The sequence below is a fragment of the Stegostoma tigrinum genome, chromosome 5 (assembly GCF_030684315.1).
Source record: "Stegostoma tigrinum isolate sSteTig4 chromosome 5, sSteTig4.hap1, whole genome shotgun sequence".
NCBI lineage: Eukaryota > Metazoa > Chordata > Chondrichthyes > Orectolobiformes > Stegostomatidae > Stegostoma > Stegostoma tigrinum.
In genome coordinates this window covers 118,184,071-118,200,883 of record NC_081358.1, presented here as the reverse complement: position 1 = coordinate 118,200,883, position 16,813 = coordinate 118,184,071, and the positions used below count along the sequence as shown (strand labels likewise).

The 16,813-nt window shown below is 41.3% G+C and overlaps 1 protein-coding gene across 5 annotated transcripts in view; it reads right to left on the bottom strand.

Moving 5' to 3' along the window:
• The window catches only part of LOC125451694 (tyrosine-protein phosphatase non-receptor type 2-like), an 80,631-nt gene that overhangs the window by 28,459 nt on the left and 35,359 nt on the right, over positions 1-16,813 (bottom strand). For all 5 annotated transcript variants that reach the window (XM_048529188.1, XM_048529185.2, XM_048529186.2 and 2 more), the window contains 4 exons: positions 7,685-7,783; positions 6,589-6,726; positions 3,740-3,949; positions 2,176-2,337 (listed from right to left, as the gene is read on the bottom strand). In XM_048529188.1, coding sequence (XP_048385145.1) covers positions 2,176-2,337; positions 3,740-3,949; positions 6,589-6,726; positions 7,685-7,783 — 609 coding nt within the window. The remainder of the gene's footprint in view (positions 1-2,175; positions 2,338-3,739; positions 3,950-6,588; positions 6,727-7,684; positions 7,784-16,813) is intronic.

Here is a 16,813-nt window from a genome sequence, read left to right as displayed (position 1 = left end):
AGACACTTTCTGCCATTCTTCATATTCTAACCAATAACCTAACATGCCATTCACCGATGTGCGATTATAGACTTTTGTCCTTGCTTCTGATGTTTTCTTTAGCTTCAGTTGGCTAATGGTGACTCCCCCACCTTGGAATATTTCTGAGTATTCAGAAATAGGTATAAACATCTGCCACCACATGTCTACTGATCTCTTCCCTAGCCTAACATCCCACAGTACACTTTAGCAAGCTAACTTTCATGCTGACATAATTGACTTCATTTATTATAAATACTAGTCTTGGGCCCACACTTCGCCCTTGCAGAGTAAATGTAAAATTCAATCATATAGCAGTCACTGTTGCACAGAAGTGCCTTTACGCTGACACAATTAATTAATCCTGCCACTCACTGTCACTGAGAAACCTTCCCCCCCTACCCCAGCCCCCACTAACGGATACCGTTATCTTATAACATAATACCAAGACTAATATATGCTTCTTTCTGGTTAGTTCCATAACAAGCTACTCTAAGATATAATCTTAAAAGAATTCTATAACTTCTTCATCCAGGCTACCATTGCCAACCTGATTTTCCAGTTTGCAGTAACCTGTAGTTACTGCTGTCCCTTTGTCACAAGCACATGCTTCTTGCATACTTTTTCCCTACATTGTAGTTATTTGTTAGGGAGTCTATAGACTACTCCCACTAATGTTCCCCTACTAAAACCATATATCATCTCCACCCAAACTGATTCTACATCCTGATCTCCTGAACCAAGGTTATCTCTACCTAGTACGCCCACATAATCTTTGATTAACAATGCTATCCCCTCACCTTTATACAGTCCTTCCTGAAGGTCATGTAGCCATCCTTTTTAGGACCCATGCAGCCATGCTTCCATAACAGCTATCAGATCATATTTATTTACTTGAAATATGCACCATCAACTCATTTACTTTGTAGCTTTCGTAACATTCGTCGGTGGTCAGTTCTCATTGTTTTGTTCTCCTGCCTTGATATCACCCCTTGACTTACTATGTCAACCAAAGATTCATACTTCACTAATGGCTTTTTAAAAGATCTTTATGCTAGAGTCATCAAACTTCCTGAAACAAACCTTGGCACTGTTTCAGTGAAGGCATTACCAAAGGTACAGGTCCCAGTCTTACTAGCTCAGGTATCAGTATCCCAAGAACTGAAAGCTACATCCCCCACACCAGTCTCTGAACCTCACAATCTTTTCTCTAATTGTATTTATCCTACATTACCTAGCACCTGGCTCAATTAGTAATCCAGTTATTAGTAGTTAATTATTACTTTTGAGGTGCTGCTCTTTCATTCAGAGTTTAGCTTTTCCTACTCTGTCTGCAGAACATCTTTCCCAGTCAACCAATGACGTTGGTATTCACATGGGCCATGACCACTACCAGGTACTTCTCCAGCCCACAGCAGACATCCCAGCTCTGGCATCCCCAGACCACAGCGATGGTTGTTTTTAGTTGTAGAGACCTACGTCAATCCACTTCACTACATAAAGTAGTAAAGTAGAATAACCACTCAGAAAGTGTCTCAAGTCCTTTTACTACAGTCAAGGTGCTACAGAAACGTCCTTTATACATGTCAGATATCTCGATGATTTCTGACCCTGAAGACAGAAGGCATTTTAAATATCAGAGCTTTACGAAAGAATTTTCTTTCATATTCATATGTCAGCCAACTAACCATGTGGACAGCCTAACAAGGAACTAAAGAAAATAAGTCAATCAAGGAGAAAATATCTAAACTGCACAAGGGTGGAAAAGCTTTGGACTTTGACAGAATAACTACTCTCAAAGTATAAATTACTAGAAAAATAAATGCAAGCAAGCAGCACTCAACAAGAGATTTTAATGGGTTTATGCAATTTTGTATCTTGAGCACAATAAAACTCTCCAGTTTCAGTCTTAGAACTTCCTACAACTAAAAGTTACTGCTCAAGTTCTTTGAGAGATGAATGACAAGTGAAGTTGTAATCAGAAAGAAAATAACATTCATATTTTATGAAAACCATAAGGAAAGCCATATTCATCCTGTTGCTGTTCATCCTCTCCTGACCCCCTCATTATCTTTCTCCTTGGAGAAAGTGAAATCCTATTTTGGACTGTCAATGGTGGTTAGGAATGTCATAGATCGGAAGTAATTACATATTTACCTGTGCAGATGAATCTCCCTTGATATATTTTGCTCCCTCTATAACTGCCATATATGAAAATCTCAATTGATCTGGAGTCTGAATGAGTCCCATCCGATATTTTCGCATTTCTAATAATACTTCTCTGATGTCCACAGTGGAAGGATCTTTGCGTTTCTCCATCTATAAGAAAAATATCCTGCTGAACACACAATTTATACCCTAGAAGTAATCTGAAAAACAAAACTACCATGGGATGTGGGCATCACTGTCAAGGCCAACGTTATTTCCCCCCACCCCTGACTGCTTGAAAAGGCAATGGTGAAGTGCCTTCTTGAAACACCACCGTGTGCATACAGTGCTGTTAGGGGTAAAGTATCAGGATTTTTATCCAGCAATGTAGTTCCAAATGAGGCTGGTGTGCTGACTGGCAGAATACAGGAAAGGGGGATAAAGGAGTCCTTTCAGGATGGCAGCCGATGACTAATGGAGTTCTGCAGAGGTCAATGTTAGGACCACAACTATTCATGTTACACATTAACAATCTGGACAAAGGAACTGAGGGCATTAAGTTTGCAGATGACACAAAAGATAGGTGAAGGGACCGGTGGTGTCGAGGAAGTGGGAAAAGCACCAGAGGAGCCTCTAGGAGAGTGAACAAAGACGTGGCAGATGGAAGTGTGATAAAGGGTGAGATTACGCACTTTGGTAAGAAGAAACAAACTATTTTAAAAACAGGGAAAGGCCTCAGAAATCTGAAGCACAAAGGGACTTAGGAATCCGAAGTTGAGGACTCCTAAGGCTAACAAACAGGTTCAACTGACAGTTGGGAAGGCAAATACAATGCTAGCATTCATTTCAAGAGGGCTAAACGACTGAGAAGGGATGTGCTGCTGAGGCAGTATAATGCTCCCATCAGATCACATTTGGAACATAGAGTGCAGTTTGGGCCCTGTATCTAAGGAAAATTGCGCTGGCCTTGGAAGGGGTCCAGAGGAGATTAACAAGAATGATCCTGGGCATGATGGGCTTGTCAATGAGGAGTTGTTGAAGACTCTAGGCCTGTACTCGATGAGTTAAGAATGAGGGGATACCTCATTGGAACTTACAGAATACAGAGAGGCCTGGATTGAACAGACGTGCAGAAGATGCTTCCAGAACTACAAGAGGCTAGGGCCCAAGGGCACAGCCGCAGAGTGAAGGGATGCCTCTTCCGAAATCAGGTAAGGAGGAGGAATTTCTTCAGCCAGAGGATGGTTAATCTGTGGAACTCAGTGCCGCAGAAGGTTGTGGAGACCAAGTCATTGAGTGTATTTAATAAGAAGATAGAGATAGATAGGTTCTTGATTACTAAGGACAGCGAAGGTTACGGGGAGAAGGCTGCAGAATGAGGTTGAAAAACATAATCAGCCACGACTGAATGATGGAGTAGACTTGCTGGGCCGAATGGCCTAATCCTGCAATACCTTATGGTCTTATAAGATGATTTGCTGTCTTAACATTAAATCAGCCTTTGGCATTATAATTGTACATCAGAAAGGGGTAACAGCTCAATGGTTTCATAAGTTGTTACACAATTACTCACCAAAACAAGACAGGTATCAACTAATGCGAAGGTACCAGAACGCCCAATGCCTGCACTACAGTGAACGACAGCAGGTCCGCAATCAGAGCTCAATGAGCCAGATTCCCTCACTTTTAACAGAAAATTAAGGAATGAGGCAGGGGATTCTGGTACTCCAAAATCAGGCCAAGTAGTATAATGGAAGTGTAGGATCTCTCTGGTCTCTCCAGTCTATCAAGACAAAATAAGAACAAGTTAACAAGTTAAATTGTCGCTAAAACCAGGAAAAGCATTTCAGAATCTACAGTTTCAGACCATACAAAAATTTCTTTAATGGTCAAGAAACTTTAAATGCATAAAAGAGACAATAAATCCCAAACCAGAAAAAAATTTCAGTTGTTTTGGGACCATTATTTTAAAACTGAAGTTTTCTTTAAATAATGTTTGGAGAATGGAATTGGGTCTACATTTTTCAGAGAAAAAAAGTGAGTTTTTTACACTTGCAAGAAACAGGATTCCCCATTTATGGGTCCCCTTGGCTACAGGCCAAGCGCCGGTATATGCGATTAGAAGAGATAGATGCTTGATGACCAGCATAAACATGATTGGCCAAACGGTTTTTTATCCATGATGTAAAAACTTTGACTTTTGTTTTAAAATGTATGAGGAGGATTTTCTTCTCTCAGAACTGTGTGTTTGGAATTCTCTCCAGAGAGCAATGGGGCTAGGTTATGGAGTACTTTCAAGATTGAACATTAAAAAATACAACAGTTTAGGAGCAGGCCCTTCGGCCCAACCATGCATGTGCGAACCGTGATGCCATTCTGAACTAATCCAATCTGCCTAGCTCTATTCTCTAACTGTTCTTGGGTCTAAATGCCTCAAACCTTGACATCGCATTTGCTTCTACCATCTCCTCAACAACGCAACCTAAGCACCTACCACACTGTCTGGTGTAAAAAACTTCCCTCATACTTCTCTTTTCAACTTTCCTCCCACCACATTAAACTAATGTCACCCTCGGAAAGAGATTCCAATTGTCCATCTTACCCACCCAAAGATATGAGGAGGATTTTCTTCTCTCAAAGCTGTGTGTGCTTGGAATTGTCTGCCAGACAGCAATGGGACTCCAACTGTCCACCTTATCCATGCCTCTCATGATTTTTTTATACTTCTATCAGGTTGCTCCTCGCTCCGTCGCTCTAGTGAAAACAATCCAAGTTTGTCCAGCCTCTCCTTAACACTAATACACTCCATTCCAGGCAACAAACCCTCTTTTTGCATCCTCTCCAAAGCCACTTCATTCTCCTTACAGTGCTGTGATCAGAAACTGCACACAGTACTCCAATCGTGGCCTGATCAAACTCTAATACAGTTGTAACTCCACTTGCCTACTCTTATGCTCAATGTCTCGACCGATGAAGGCAAGCAAGCCATGTGCCTCGTTACCATCTTTTCCACTAGTGTTGCCGATTTCACTGAGTAGGGTCTTGCACCTCAAGATGCCTGTGTTATCAATGCTCCCAAGGGTGCAGCCATTTACAGTACAATTTCCCCTGGCATTTGACCTCCCATATGCAACTCACACACTTAGTTGGATTAAACTCTGCTTGTCATTTTGCCATCCAATTTTCCAAATGATCTATATCCTGTTGCATCCTTGTTATCTTTCCTCACTATCCACAACTCGACTAATTTTCAAGTCATCTGCACACCTAATCTGCATGAAGATCTTCCAAATCATTACAAACAACAGAGGTCCTAGCACTGATCCCTGCAAAACACCACTGGGTCACAGACTTCCAGTCAGAAAAAAACTACTCCATAACTACCCTCTGTCTCTATGGCCAAGCCTACTTAGTATCCAACTGACCATCTCACCATGGACTCCATGTTATTTGATCTTCTGGAGCAGCTTACCATAAGGGACTTTGTCAAATGCTCTAGCAAAGACCATGAAGACAACATCCACTGCCTCAAACGCAAGCATCTTCATTACTTTGTCAAAACCCACAATCAAGTTTGAGTCACAAGACCTCCTTGTATGAAGCCGTGCTGACTACTGTGATAAATCCATGCTTCTCCAAATGCAAGGAATCCTGTCCTTAAGAATCTTCTCCAATAATTTCCCTATCTGATGGATGTCTCACCAGCCTACAATTTCCTGTATTATTCCTGTTTCCCTTCTTGAACAAAGGAACAACTTTGGCTATTCTCCAGTCTTTTAGGATCCTGCCTGTGGCTAATGAGGACAAAGGTGTCTGTCAAGACATCAGGAATTTCATCTCGGAATTAGCGTTAGACAAATTTTTAGGCAGACAGGCAAAAGATAGGCAGAAAAGTGCAGTTAAGTTGATAATGATAATCATTTTGTGAGGTACAGCAGGCTGAATGAATGTCAAAATTCTATGATTCTGTGTTTAAAAAAACTTGCAAATAAAGCTGCAGTACCCCATTTTCCCGAGTCTCCACTTAGAAGAGATCTGAAATGGCCTTGTGCCTGAGGCAGTGTGCTGAGGTCGCCAAAGAATGTAGGATCCGAAAGAGAGGGACACACACAACTAATTTCTTCTTTCAGGTCAATGAGATGAACGTTGAAAATCAATGCTTTTTGCTCACTGTTCTTAAAACAGCAAGCGGAATGCTTTGAAATCAGCTTCACTCTCAGCCCACAGCACATGATCCAGCAAATAACCAGAAAGACGCAAACATCAAATCTAAGGAAAGGCTTGAGCCGAGTAGGCAAGCAGCAGGATCAGGTCGGGCATAGCATACACTGGATGTATGTTAGCTGGTTTATATCAAGGTGGGAGGAAATATGTTCAATCACCGCTATGTTTACAGTTGTGTAACTGTGCCAATATCCTTACTGAAGTTCTTTGTAATTGCAGTCGTCGGACAGTGTAGTATGATTTCACATCTTCAGACAACAATTTTAAGCTGAACTGAGTGTCTTCAAATGACATTACTTCATCTTCCTTGCTTGGCCAATACTTTTCACATTTTACCTGCAAAGCAAAAAGGTAATATTTACCATTTTGTTCCTCCGGATAATAAAAAGCATACAAACTACAAAAACAAAACCTATAAACTGTTATGAGGCACAGGTGCAGTCGCAAAACTGCAATCTATCCAGCGGTTCACTTGGTAGGAACATGGGTAGGTCATTAGTCTGTTGAACCTACTCCAGAGTTTGACATTATCCAATCCCATCAATGCCTTACTGTCCCCCTTTAGGCAGGCAGAAGGTGGGGGGGGGGGGGGCAAGGGAAGGGAAGGGCAGTAGGCAGGGGAGGGGTGGGTGAAGAGGAGGGGGTGAGATAGAGGGGAGAGGGGCAGTGGCGGGGGAGGGGGGGGGGGGCGGCGAGAGAAAAATCAGGAGTGAGAAAAAAGGGGAAGGGAGAGAAACAAGTGGATGAGGGAAAAATAAAAAAAAGTGTGCAGAGGGAGGGCATGCAAAAAGGAAGGGGGAGGGAGCACATGCAACTGTGAACGGGGAAGGGAGCGCACAAAAGAGACAGTAAACACTGGCTTAACCAGAAGAAAACCTACACTTGTCACAGCATTCTCCTATCTAAAAGGGAAGGCGGGTAACTTAGAATGTCAACATAATGCTATCAAGCCAACAGCTGGTAGACAACATTAATGTCATTCATGTTTTTCAGAGAGTTATTATAATTGCATGTAGTGCTTCCACCAGATGGCACACATGATCTGCAATGATGTGGGGGCTCTGCCTCCAAACACAAAATCTTGAACACAAAATATAACGCATCACCACAGCATTTCACTTGCATGTCAAGTCGGAAAGGAGTGCAATAATCTCGTGGTTGCAGTTTGCTGAAATGATAATTTGCATTTTCTGGTACCATCAAATCTCAGAATGTGGAATCTTTTAGGAGGTGTAACTCTAAATTCATGCAGTTAATTTTAAGGCACAAATATTAAAGAAAATGTTTCACTCACTGATCCTTTTTCAATGACACGATTCAACATCACAACTGCTCGGCTTTTCTGCTCCCATACCATTTGCCAGAAGTGACCACAAGAGTTGGGAAGTGGACCCTGTTCAGAGAAGGGCACATATAGTAATGCAGTGAAACACAACAGCATGAGCACAAAAAAAATGTCTTTACACCTGTAAATTGAAATCTCTTCATAATACATAGGAGCAGGAATAGGTCATTCATCCCTCTCATTCTACTCCCCATTTAAAAAGACCACAGTTGATCTGCATCTGACCTCCAAAAGCCGTTTTTTGCCCATAAGTGTCAATACATAATTCAATCTTAAAATTATGTTGTGATTCCAATGAACCAAAATCCGTTATTATTCATCTCCAGAGTTGGAGCAGCATTCTGGCACAGTAGTTAGCACTTGCCTCAGAGTGTCAGGGGCCTGGGTTCAATTCCAGCCTTTGACGACCATGTGGATCAACAAATCACAGAATCCCTACAGTGTGCAAGCAGGCCGTTTGGCCCATTGAATCCACACTGATCTCTGAAAAGCATCCCACCCAGACCCACATCCCTCATTCCATCCCCTTAACTCTGCACTTCCCAAGGCTAATCCACCTAACCTGTCCATCTCTGGACAGAGAGGAAACCTGAGCACTTGGAGGAAACCCAAGCAGACACGGGGAGAATGTGCAAACTCCACACAAAATCGCCACAGGGTGGAATTGAACCCGGGTCCCTGGCGTCGAGAGGCAGTGGCGCTAACCACTGTGCCACGATGCTTCCTTAAGAAATGTTCAGCATTCTATGTTACAGTCCTTCAATTCAGTGCTTGCAGAGTGTTGAAGAACTGCAACTATGACAATATCTTTTAAAGCCCATAACGTACATTCTGCAATTGTAAACTTACCTATTCACTTTGTTAATTAAGTCTATCATACTCTAATTTAATTCTGGACACAATACAATTTCAATACAATAAAGACAAGGCAATACAGCATAGGAACAGGCCCTTCAGCCCACCAAGCCTGCGCTGATTCTAATGCTAATTGAGATCCACTACTTATTATCCATGCATAGTTTATTTCCCTCTGCTCCCATTCATGTGATTATCAAGATACACCTTAAACATTGTTAACCTGTCTGCTTCCACCACATCCACCAGCAGTGCATTCTCGGCACCAACCACCCTGTGAACAATTTCCCCTGCATTTCCCCCCTAACCTTGAACCCGTGCCCTCTTGTAGTTGACCTTTCTGCTCTGGGAGAAAGCCTTTAACTATCCATACTATGACTCTCAATTCTGTAGGCCTCCATCAGATCAACCCATAGCCTCCATCTTTTCCGTTAAAACAATCCGAGTTTATCGAATCTCTCCACATACCCGAAATCTTCCAGACCTGGCAACATCCAGATAAACCCTTCCCTGCAGTTTCTCCAAAGCATCTATGTCCTTCTTGTGGAGTGATCACCAGAATTGCATGCAATATTCCAAACAAAACTTCACTTAAGCTATGTACAACTGTAATATAACTTGCCAACTTTTACATTTGATGCTACAGCCAATGAAGGCAAGTGTGCTGTATGCCTTCTTGACGACCTTAGCTACCTGTGTAGCTACTTTCAAGGATCTGCAAAACTGTACACCCAGATCCCTCTCTATGTTAATGGTCCTAAGGGTTCTGCCATTTATCATATAATTCACACCTGAATTTGAACTTCCAAAATGCATCATCTCACATTTGTCTGGATTAAACTCCATCTGAATCTCTTTGCCCAAATCTGCAATCTATCGCCTGCTGTACCCTTTGACAATCCACCTCACAATTGTCAACTCTACAAATTTTGGTTTCATCTGCAAAGTTAGTAATCAGACCACCTATGTTTTCTTCAAGATCATTTTAAATTTAATAAACAAAGTTACTAGTTATTGATCTCCATTCTGAAAAGCACCTTTCCACCATTACTCTGTCTTCCATAACCAAGACAGTTTTGTATCCATTTGGCCATCACACCCTGATGCCATGAGACTGCTTTTTGTACCAGGCTGCCATGAGGTACCTTATTAAATGCCTTACTTAAGTCTATGCAGACATTCACTACCCTTCCCTCAAGATTCTTGTCACCTCCTCAAAAAAAAATACTTAATCCAACTGTTGAGACATGACCTTCCCCGTAAAAACCCATGCTGTCTATCACTAAAGTCCATTTGCTTCCAAATGACTCAATCCTGTCTCTCAGATCTTCTCTAACAGGTTCCCCACCACCATATTGGCATGTGATTACCTGGATTATCTCTGTTTCCCTTCTTAAACAAAGGAGCAACATTGCATCTCCTCGCCCTCAGGTGAGGTGCCAGAGGACTGGAAAAGGACCAAAGATATCAGCTATTTCCTCCCTTATCTCCCACAGTATCCTGGGACAGATCCTGTCTGGCTGTGGGATTTGTCTATCTTAATAGATTTCAAGACATCCAACACCATCTCCATCATTACATTGACCTGCCCATGAATATTCACACACCATCCCCTAATCTCAACATCTGTCATATTCCTCTCTTTGAATGATACAAAATACTCATTAAGGATCTCACCCATTTCCCCTGGCTCCACACATAACCTCCCTCCTTTATCCTTGAGTGGGTCTACTCTTTCCTGAACTGTCTTCTTGCTCCTAATAGACATATAAAATGCCTCAGGATTCTGCCAAATAACATCAATACAGACTTGGTGTTGTTACAAGTGAGATGGGAGAATTTCCATCAAGACTTGGACCAGACTTTCCTTAGCCCCATGGCTCTACAGGTCACAACATAAATGTAATAGTTTTCCCTATTCTGGGTATATCAGGCTCTAAAAAATCCATCAACCAAGTTCCTCTAATAAACAAAAATAAAATGACTGAATTGTTATCAACAAAATCTATGCAATGATGATGCAAAACTGGAAAACATTTTAATGTAAAAATATAAATACTTAAGATAAATTTTTTTTTTTTAAAAATCAGCCATGAAATGTGGCAGTCACTGGCTGGGCCAGCAATTATTACCTAACCCTAGTTGCCCTCAGGAAGGTGGTGGTGAGCTGCCTTCATGAATCACTGCAGTCCATTTGGTATAGGTAAACCCATTTGGGAGGGAATTCAAGGAAGCTGACACACTGGTGCAACTGAGTGTTGGTGGTGGAGGGAGTGGAGGTGGTGCCAATCAAGCAGGCTGCTTTGTCCTGGATGGTGCTGAGCTCCTTGACAGTTGTTGGAGCTGCAATCAACAAGGCACCCTTTTGATTTGTGCCATTTAAAGAGCAGAAAGACTTTGGGGAGTCAGGTAGTGATGGAATTATATTATATAAAAACAGCAAAAGACATTTTCACACTTGCTCACACTAGGAAAAGGAGTAAAAGAAACTTGTCAAAGATTTATCTTCTAGCCTAAGTCTTTGCTTTTGAAGTCAGAAAAGCAAGGATAATGTAGGGACCATTCAAATCTCTGTTGATCTGGTATTCAGGTGCACATAGACATTGGTTACAAAACAAGATGTTTTTGGATCTTCAACAATGTAGCTTACTCAGAAAATACTATCTTCAGGAGAATAATCCAGGTTCAGCCCAAACCAGGATTCGAGTATCACAGTGGACACTTAACTAAAGGTTTTTCAGAAACATGACAGCTGGGCTTGGAAGGCGATTTCCTTTTGCAGGTTGGACAACTGAACAATCCAAGCAATCTCCAAACAGAAACTAAAACCTAAATAAAAACTGAAAGAACAGCAGGTGCTGTAAATCAGAAACAAAAAGAGAAGTTGCACAACTGTTTTCTCTCTTTGGGTTCTATCTATACCTATTGTTTACATCTTACAACCTCCCACCATCCTATCTTCTGCTTAGGAACTGACTTCGAAGGGTCGCCGGATCCAAAACGTTAACTGATTTCTCTTCACAGATGCTGCCAGACTGTTGAGGTTTTCCAGCAACTTCTGTTTTAGAAACTGGAACCTGACAGTCAAACTCAAGCAGGAACACCGCAGTAAACAAGCAGTTATCACAAGGCATGTGACTTTCAAGAAATGCAATGCAAAAAAAAAATTGCAACGTTCATTTATTAAACTTTTTTTAAAAAAGCCAATCCAAATATCCACAATCACTCAAACTCAGGTTCGCAAACATAATTAAATATAAGCCTCTGCAGGTGTCAAACATTATTGCTTTTTCTAAAAATAGATCACGTTAATACTCAAAGCCTTTTTACCTTCTGTGTTTATGTTATTCCTGCACTGCAGCTTTCTTTACTTTCTCTGACCTTGCAACAGCACAAGCAAAGTGCCAAGATGTTCCGAGGGAAGGCAGATGGAGTTTAATTTAGGTATAAGTGAGGTGCTGCATTTTGGAAAGGCAAATCAGGTAATTGTCCTGGGGAGTGTCACTGAACAAAGAGACATAGGGACACAGGTGCACAGCTTCTTGAAAGGGGAGTCAGAAGGAGTGGAGGCAGCATTTCGTATGCTTGCCTTTATTGGCTAGTGCACAGAATATAGGAGATGGGATGTCATGTTGCGGCTGTACAGGACACTGGTTAAGCCATTTTTAAAACACTGTGTGCAGCTTTGGTTTCCCTGCTATAGGAAGGACACTGTGAAACTTGAAAGGGTTGAGAAAGGATTTACAAGGATGCTGCCAGGTTGGAGGGTTTGAGATATAAGGAGGGGGTGGATAGGCTAGGGCTATTTTCCCTCGAGTGTCGGAGGTTGAAGGTGACCTGATACAGATTTATAAGATCATGAGGGGCACGGCTAGGGTGAACAGTCAAGGTGTTTACGCTAAGGTGGGGGAGTCCAGAACGAGATGGCATAGGTTTAAGGTGAGAGAAGAGAGATTTAACACGGACCTAAGGGGCAACTTTTTTCACAAACAGTGTGTGATGCATGTATGGAGCTGTCAGAGGAAAAGAAGGAGGCTGGTGCAATTACAACATTTAAAAGGCATCTGGATGGGTATACAAATAGAAAGGGTTGAAAGGGATAGAGGGTTTAAGAGAGGCCAAATGCTGGCAAATGGAACTGGATTAATTTAGGATAAAGTCAATAAATGTGGAGCTGAAAAAGCACAGGTCAGGCAGCATCCAAGCAGCAGGGAAGCCAACATTTCGGGCCAAAACCCTTTGTCAGGGCCCTGTAACTGTGTCAAACATTATTGCTTTTTCTGTGAAAAAAATAAATTAATACTCAAGGCCTTTTTTTTTTCCTTTGCTGTGTCTATGTCATTTCTGCATGGCAGCCTTCTTTCCTTTGCCTGTGCTATAAAGATCAGAGAAAGTGCTGTGCTAAGATTTTCTGAGGGTGGCAGATAGTGTTTCATTTAAGTAAATGTGAGGTGCTGCATTTTGGAAAGGCAATCAGGACTGGATTTATTCACTTAATGTTAAGGTCCTAGAGAATGTTGTTCCTCCACTGTTGCAGGGTCAGAATCTTGGAACTGTCTACTAAACAGCACTGTCAATGTACCAACACCACACTCACTGTCTTGGCTCAAGGTAGCAGTTCACCATCACCTCTCCAGGGCAACTAAAGATAGGCAACAGATGCTCATCTCACCAGTAATGTCCATATTCCATGAAAGCATTAGCAAAATACTACTACCTACCATTCATCACATGGATTGTCCTATGATTGCAACATGTCATCATCCTCAAAAGCTATTCATTATGTGCTATATCAGGCAAACCCACTTTTACAATTTAGATGCAGTCCACAATCTTTTCCTTCTACCCGAAGGAAAGTTTCACAGGCAAGGCCCCATTCCCTGTGATGTACCCTTGGAGGGTCAAAGATGACATGACAAATAATAGATTACTATGATAAACTCCTATCAAACCAACTAGCAAACACTAGCACACCAGGGCCCCCGATATTTACAGGGAGGTGCATTTTTTTTGGAATTCGGGAGAAAAGCTTTCAATGCAATTTTCTCCTCCACATTTTCTCCTTTAGGTTAACCTTGGTATCCAATGATCTTGGATACTAAGGCAGGTAGGCATTGGAAAAATGGCACGGTGGAACGACTAAGTTCGGAGAGGGAGGTTGGGGCAAGCTTGGCACACAACCAGCACTGCAAAGTTGTTTACTTTACTAAATTATTCTTGCTTGCCTTAATTGCCCTGCCAGTTTTCAAAAGCCTGAAAACAGCCCAGCTATCACAGATCTAAAATAGAAACAATGTTAAAATGAACAAAGTTAAGAACTTTTCATGAGGTTAACAACTAAACCACCCTTCATCTTGAAAAAAAATAGAAATGAGGGGGACTGGAGATTGGGCTCCTGTTTGGAAAATTTATTGCTCTCAATAACTCAAAACCACACAATTCTGAGGTTAAATTTACTCAAAGCATCAAAACAACAAAAGACTGTTGTACATTCAGCCCCTTTCCTAACCTATAAAGTTTATAGTTAAGCAGCTAATCACTGAACGCTCCACTTGGCTCCGTTCATAGCCACGGTATAAAAGTTGCTTTGTTTCAAAGAGAATGAAATAGTACACAGAGTAAACACTGAAATTGAAAACTTTTCAAAACTTATGGAAGACAACCACTGAATCATTTCTGGCTGAGTGTAAATTTATTTTAAAATCTCCAGCTCCTACAATTTTTAAAAAAGCCACAAACAGGCTGAAAACTAATCATGTTCCAGTGGTTAAAACATGTTGTTTCTAACACCCGAGTTCATTCAACAATTGCTAAACACCCGACCTGTACATATGACTCAGTTAGTTTTGAAATGGAATATGCACAAGGCAATAGTTATGCAGTCACACACAAAGGCAAAAACACTTCTAGAAAACATTAAGTGGTCATATCATGATCACAAACTGGATATTTACAGTAACTCAAAATCTTAAAAATGTCAAGTTGAACACTAAGAAAGACAGGTCATCAATCATCAAATCCCTGTTACAATAAGTCATTGTTCCAAGTTTATATTTTCCTCCACTCCAAAGAAAATACCACTAAAAGCTTAAAATTTTAACAAGCCACTAAAAGTTACATCTAGAGATAATGGGAACTGCAGATGCTGGAGAATCCAAGATAACAAAGTGCGAAGCTGGATGAACACAGCTGGCCAAGCAGCATCTCAGGAGCACAAAAGATGACGTTTCGGGCCTAAACCCTTCATCAGAGAGGGGGATGGGGTGAGGGTTCTTGTCTTTTGATTTTACTATCAAGAAAATTAATTTTAAAAAGTTGTGTTAGTCTAAATTCTGGAATTTTACAAAATCTGGAAGATTCGTGGGAAGCCAGAGGATTGGGAAGCTAATGCGGGGAGGGGAGTGTTTGGGGGTTGGGGGGGGGGGAAGAATGATATAAGATGGTAAGCTAGCAAGTCAAATAAAAGATGATTTTTTAAAAAAAAATGTATAAAAAGTTAAGAGGGAAGAGTGTTCATTGGATCACTGGAAAATGAGATTGAAGTAGTAATGAGGACTAATGAGTAGTATTGAGTAAAGAGATAGCAGAGGAACTGAATAGTCTCTGCATCATGGTGGAAGACACAAGCAGCATACCAGAACTTGAAGAAAGTCATGGGCAAAGGTTAGTGTAGTGGCCATCACTAGGGAGAAGGTACCAGGGAAGCTGAAACGTCTGAAGGTGGCTAAGTCACCTGGATGAGATGGACTATACCCCAAAGTTCTGAAAGGGATAGCTAAGGAGATTTGCAAGGAATCGGTGACCTTGCAGGAATCATTAGAGTCAGGGAGGTCCCAGAGGACTGGAAAATGGCTAGTATAACACCCAGGTTTACCGAGATAAGGAGGCAGAAAACAGAAAACTTCAGGCTGGTTAGCCTGACTTCTGTTATTGGTAAGATTTTAGATCCATTAAGGATGAGATGGCAGAGAACTTGAAAGTGCATAGTAAAACAGGCTAAGTCAACATTGCTTCATCAAAGGGAGGTCATGCCCGAAAAGTCTGTTAGAATTCTTTGAGGATGCAATGTTATCATTCATTTCAAGAGAGCTAGACTACAACTGCCAAGGTTGAACAAGACTCGAGACAAACTGCATTTGCGATATCGAGCGCAGTCTGGGCATTGTATTTAAGGAAGATGTACTGGCTTTGGACAAGGTCTAGAGGAGATTCACAAGAATGATCTTGGGGACGAAGGGCTTATCCTGTGAGGAGTAGTTTAAGACTCTGGGTCTGGATTCAACGTAGTTTAGAAGAATAAGGGTGAATTTCATTCAAGTTTACATAATACTGAGAAGCCTGGATATAGATGACATGGAGAAGATGCTTGCACAGAGAGACAAGGACCCAAAGGCACAGCTTCAGAGAAAAGGGGTGACCCTTTAGAACTAAGCGGAGGAGGAATTTCTTCAGTCAGAGGGTGGTTTATCTGTGGATCTCACTGCTCAAGAAGGTTGTGCCGGCTCGAACATTCAGCATATTTAAGCAAGAAATAGACAGGTTTTGACTACTGGTGATGCAGTTTCAATGGGCTGAATGGTCTAACTCTGCTTCTTTATCTTACGGTATCAAGGAACTTAACATACAGGACTCTACATATTTCTGAAGGTAAAACGAACAGAATTTTTTAAAAAAGATTTTTCCTCTCTATTCAGGGCTATCATTACCTATGATAAAATTCTCAATAAATTACCCATTATCAAGGTGCATGAAGCTGTAAGGTCGATACTGGGGGAGGCGGCGGAGTAACGTACTTCATAGCATATATCGTTATATTTCCAAGAGATCCCTATTGATGTGCTTTTTTTTTTAAAGCAATAAAGTAACCCAGTAAATCTATCAGATCGGGAACAAAGACAACATTTTAAGTCTTTCAGAATTATTTTCCTCTTCAAAAATATAGCCTGGCTTACTAAGTTCCACTAAACATCTGTGGAGAGAAAAGCATAGGCATTTCAAATTAATGACCCTTGATCAGGTCTGCTGAATTTTCAAACACTTTGTTTTTATTTTAAATTTCCAGCCCCTACAGTATTTTGCTTTTCTATCAAGGTCGAGGCTTTACGGCATAGAAAAGGACGAAGTATAATTGGTTAAGTCGCACATCAAACTACGAGAGGCCTGCAATGTCCTTGCTAAGTTTGCTATTTAGCAGAAAGATTCAGTTTCAAAACAACAAGATAA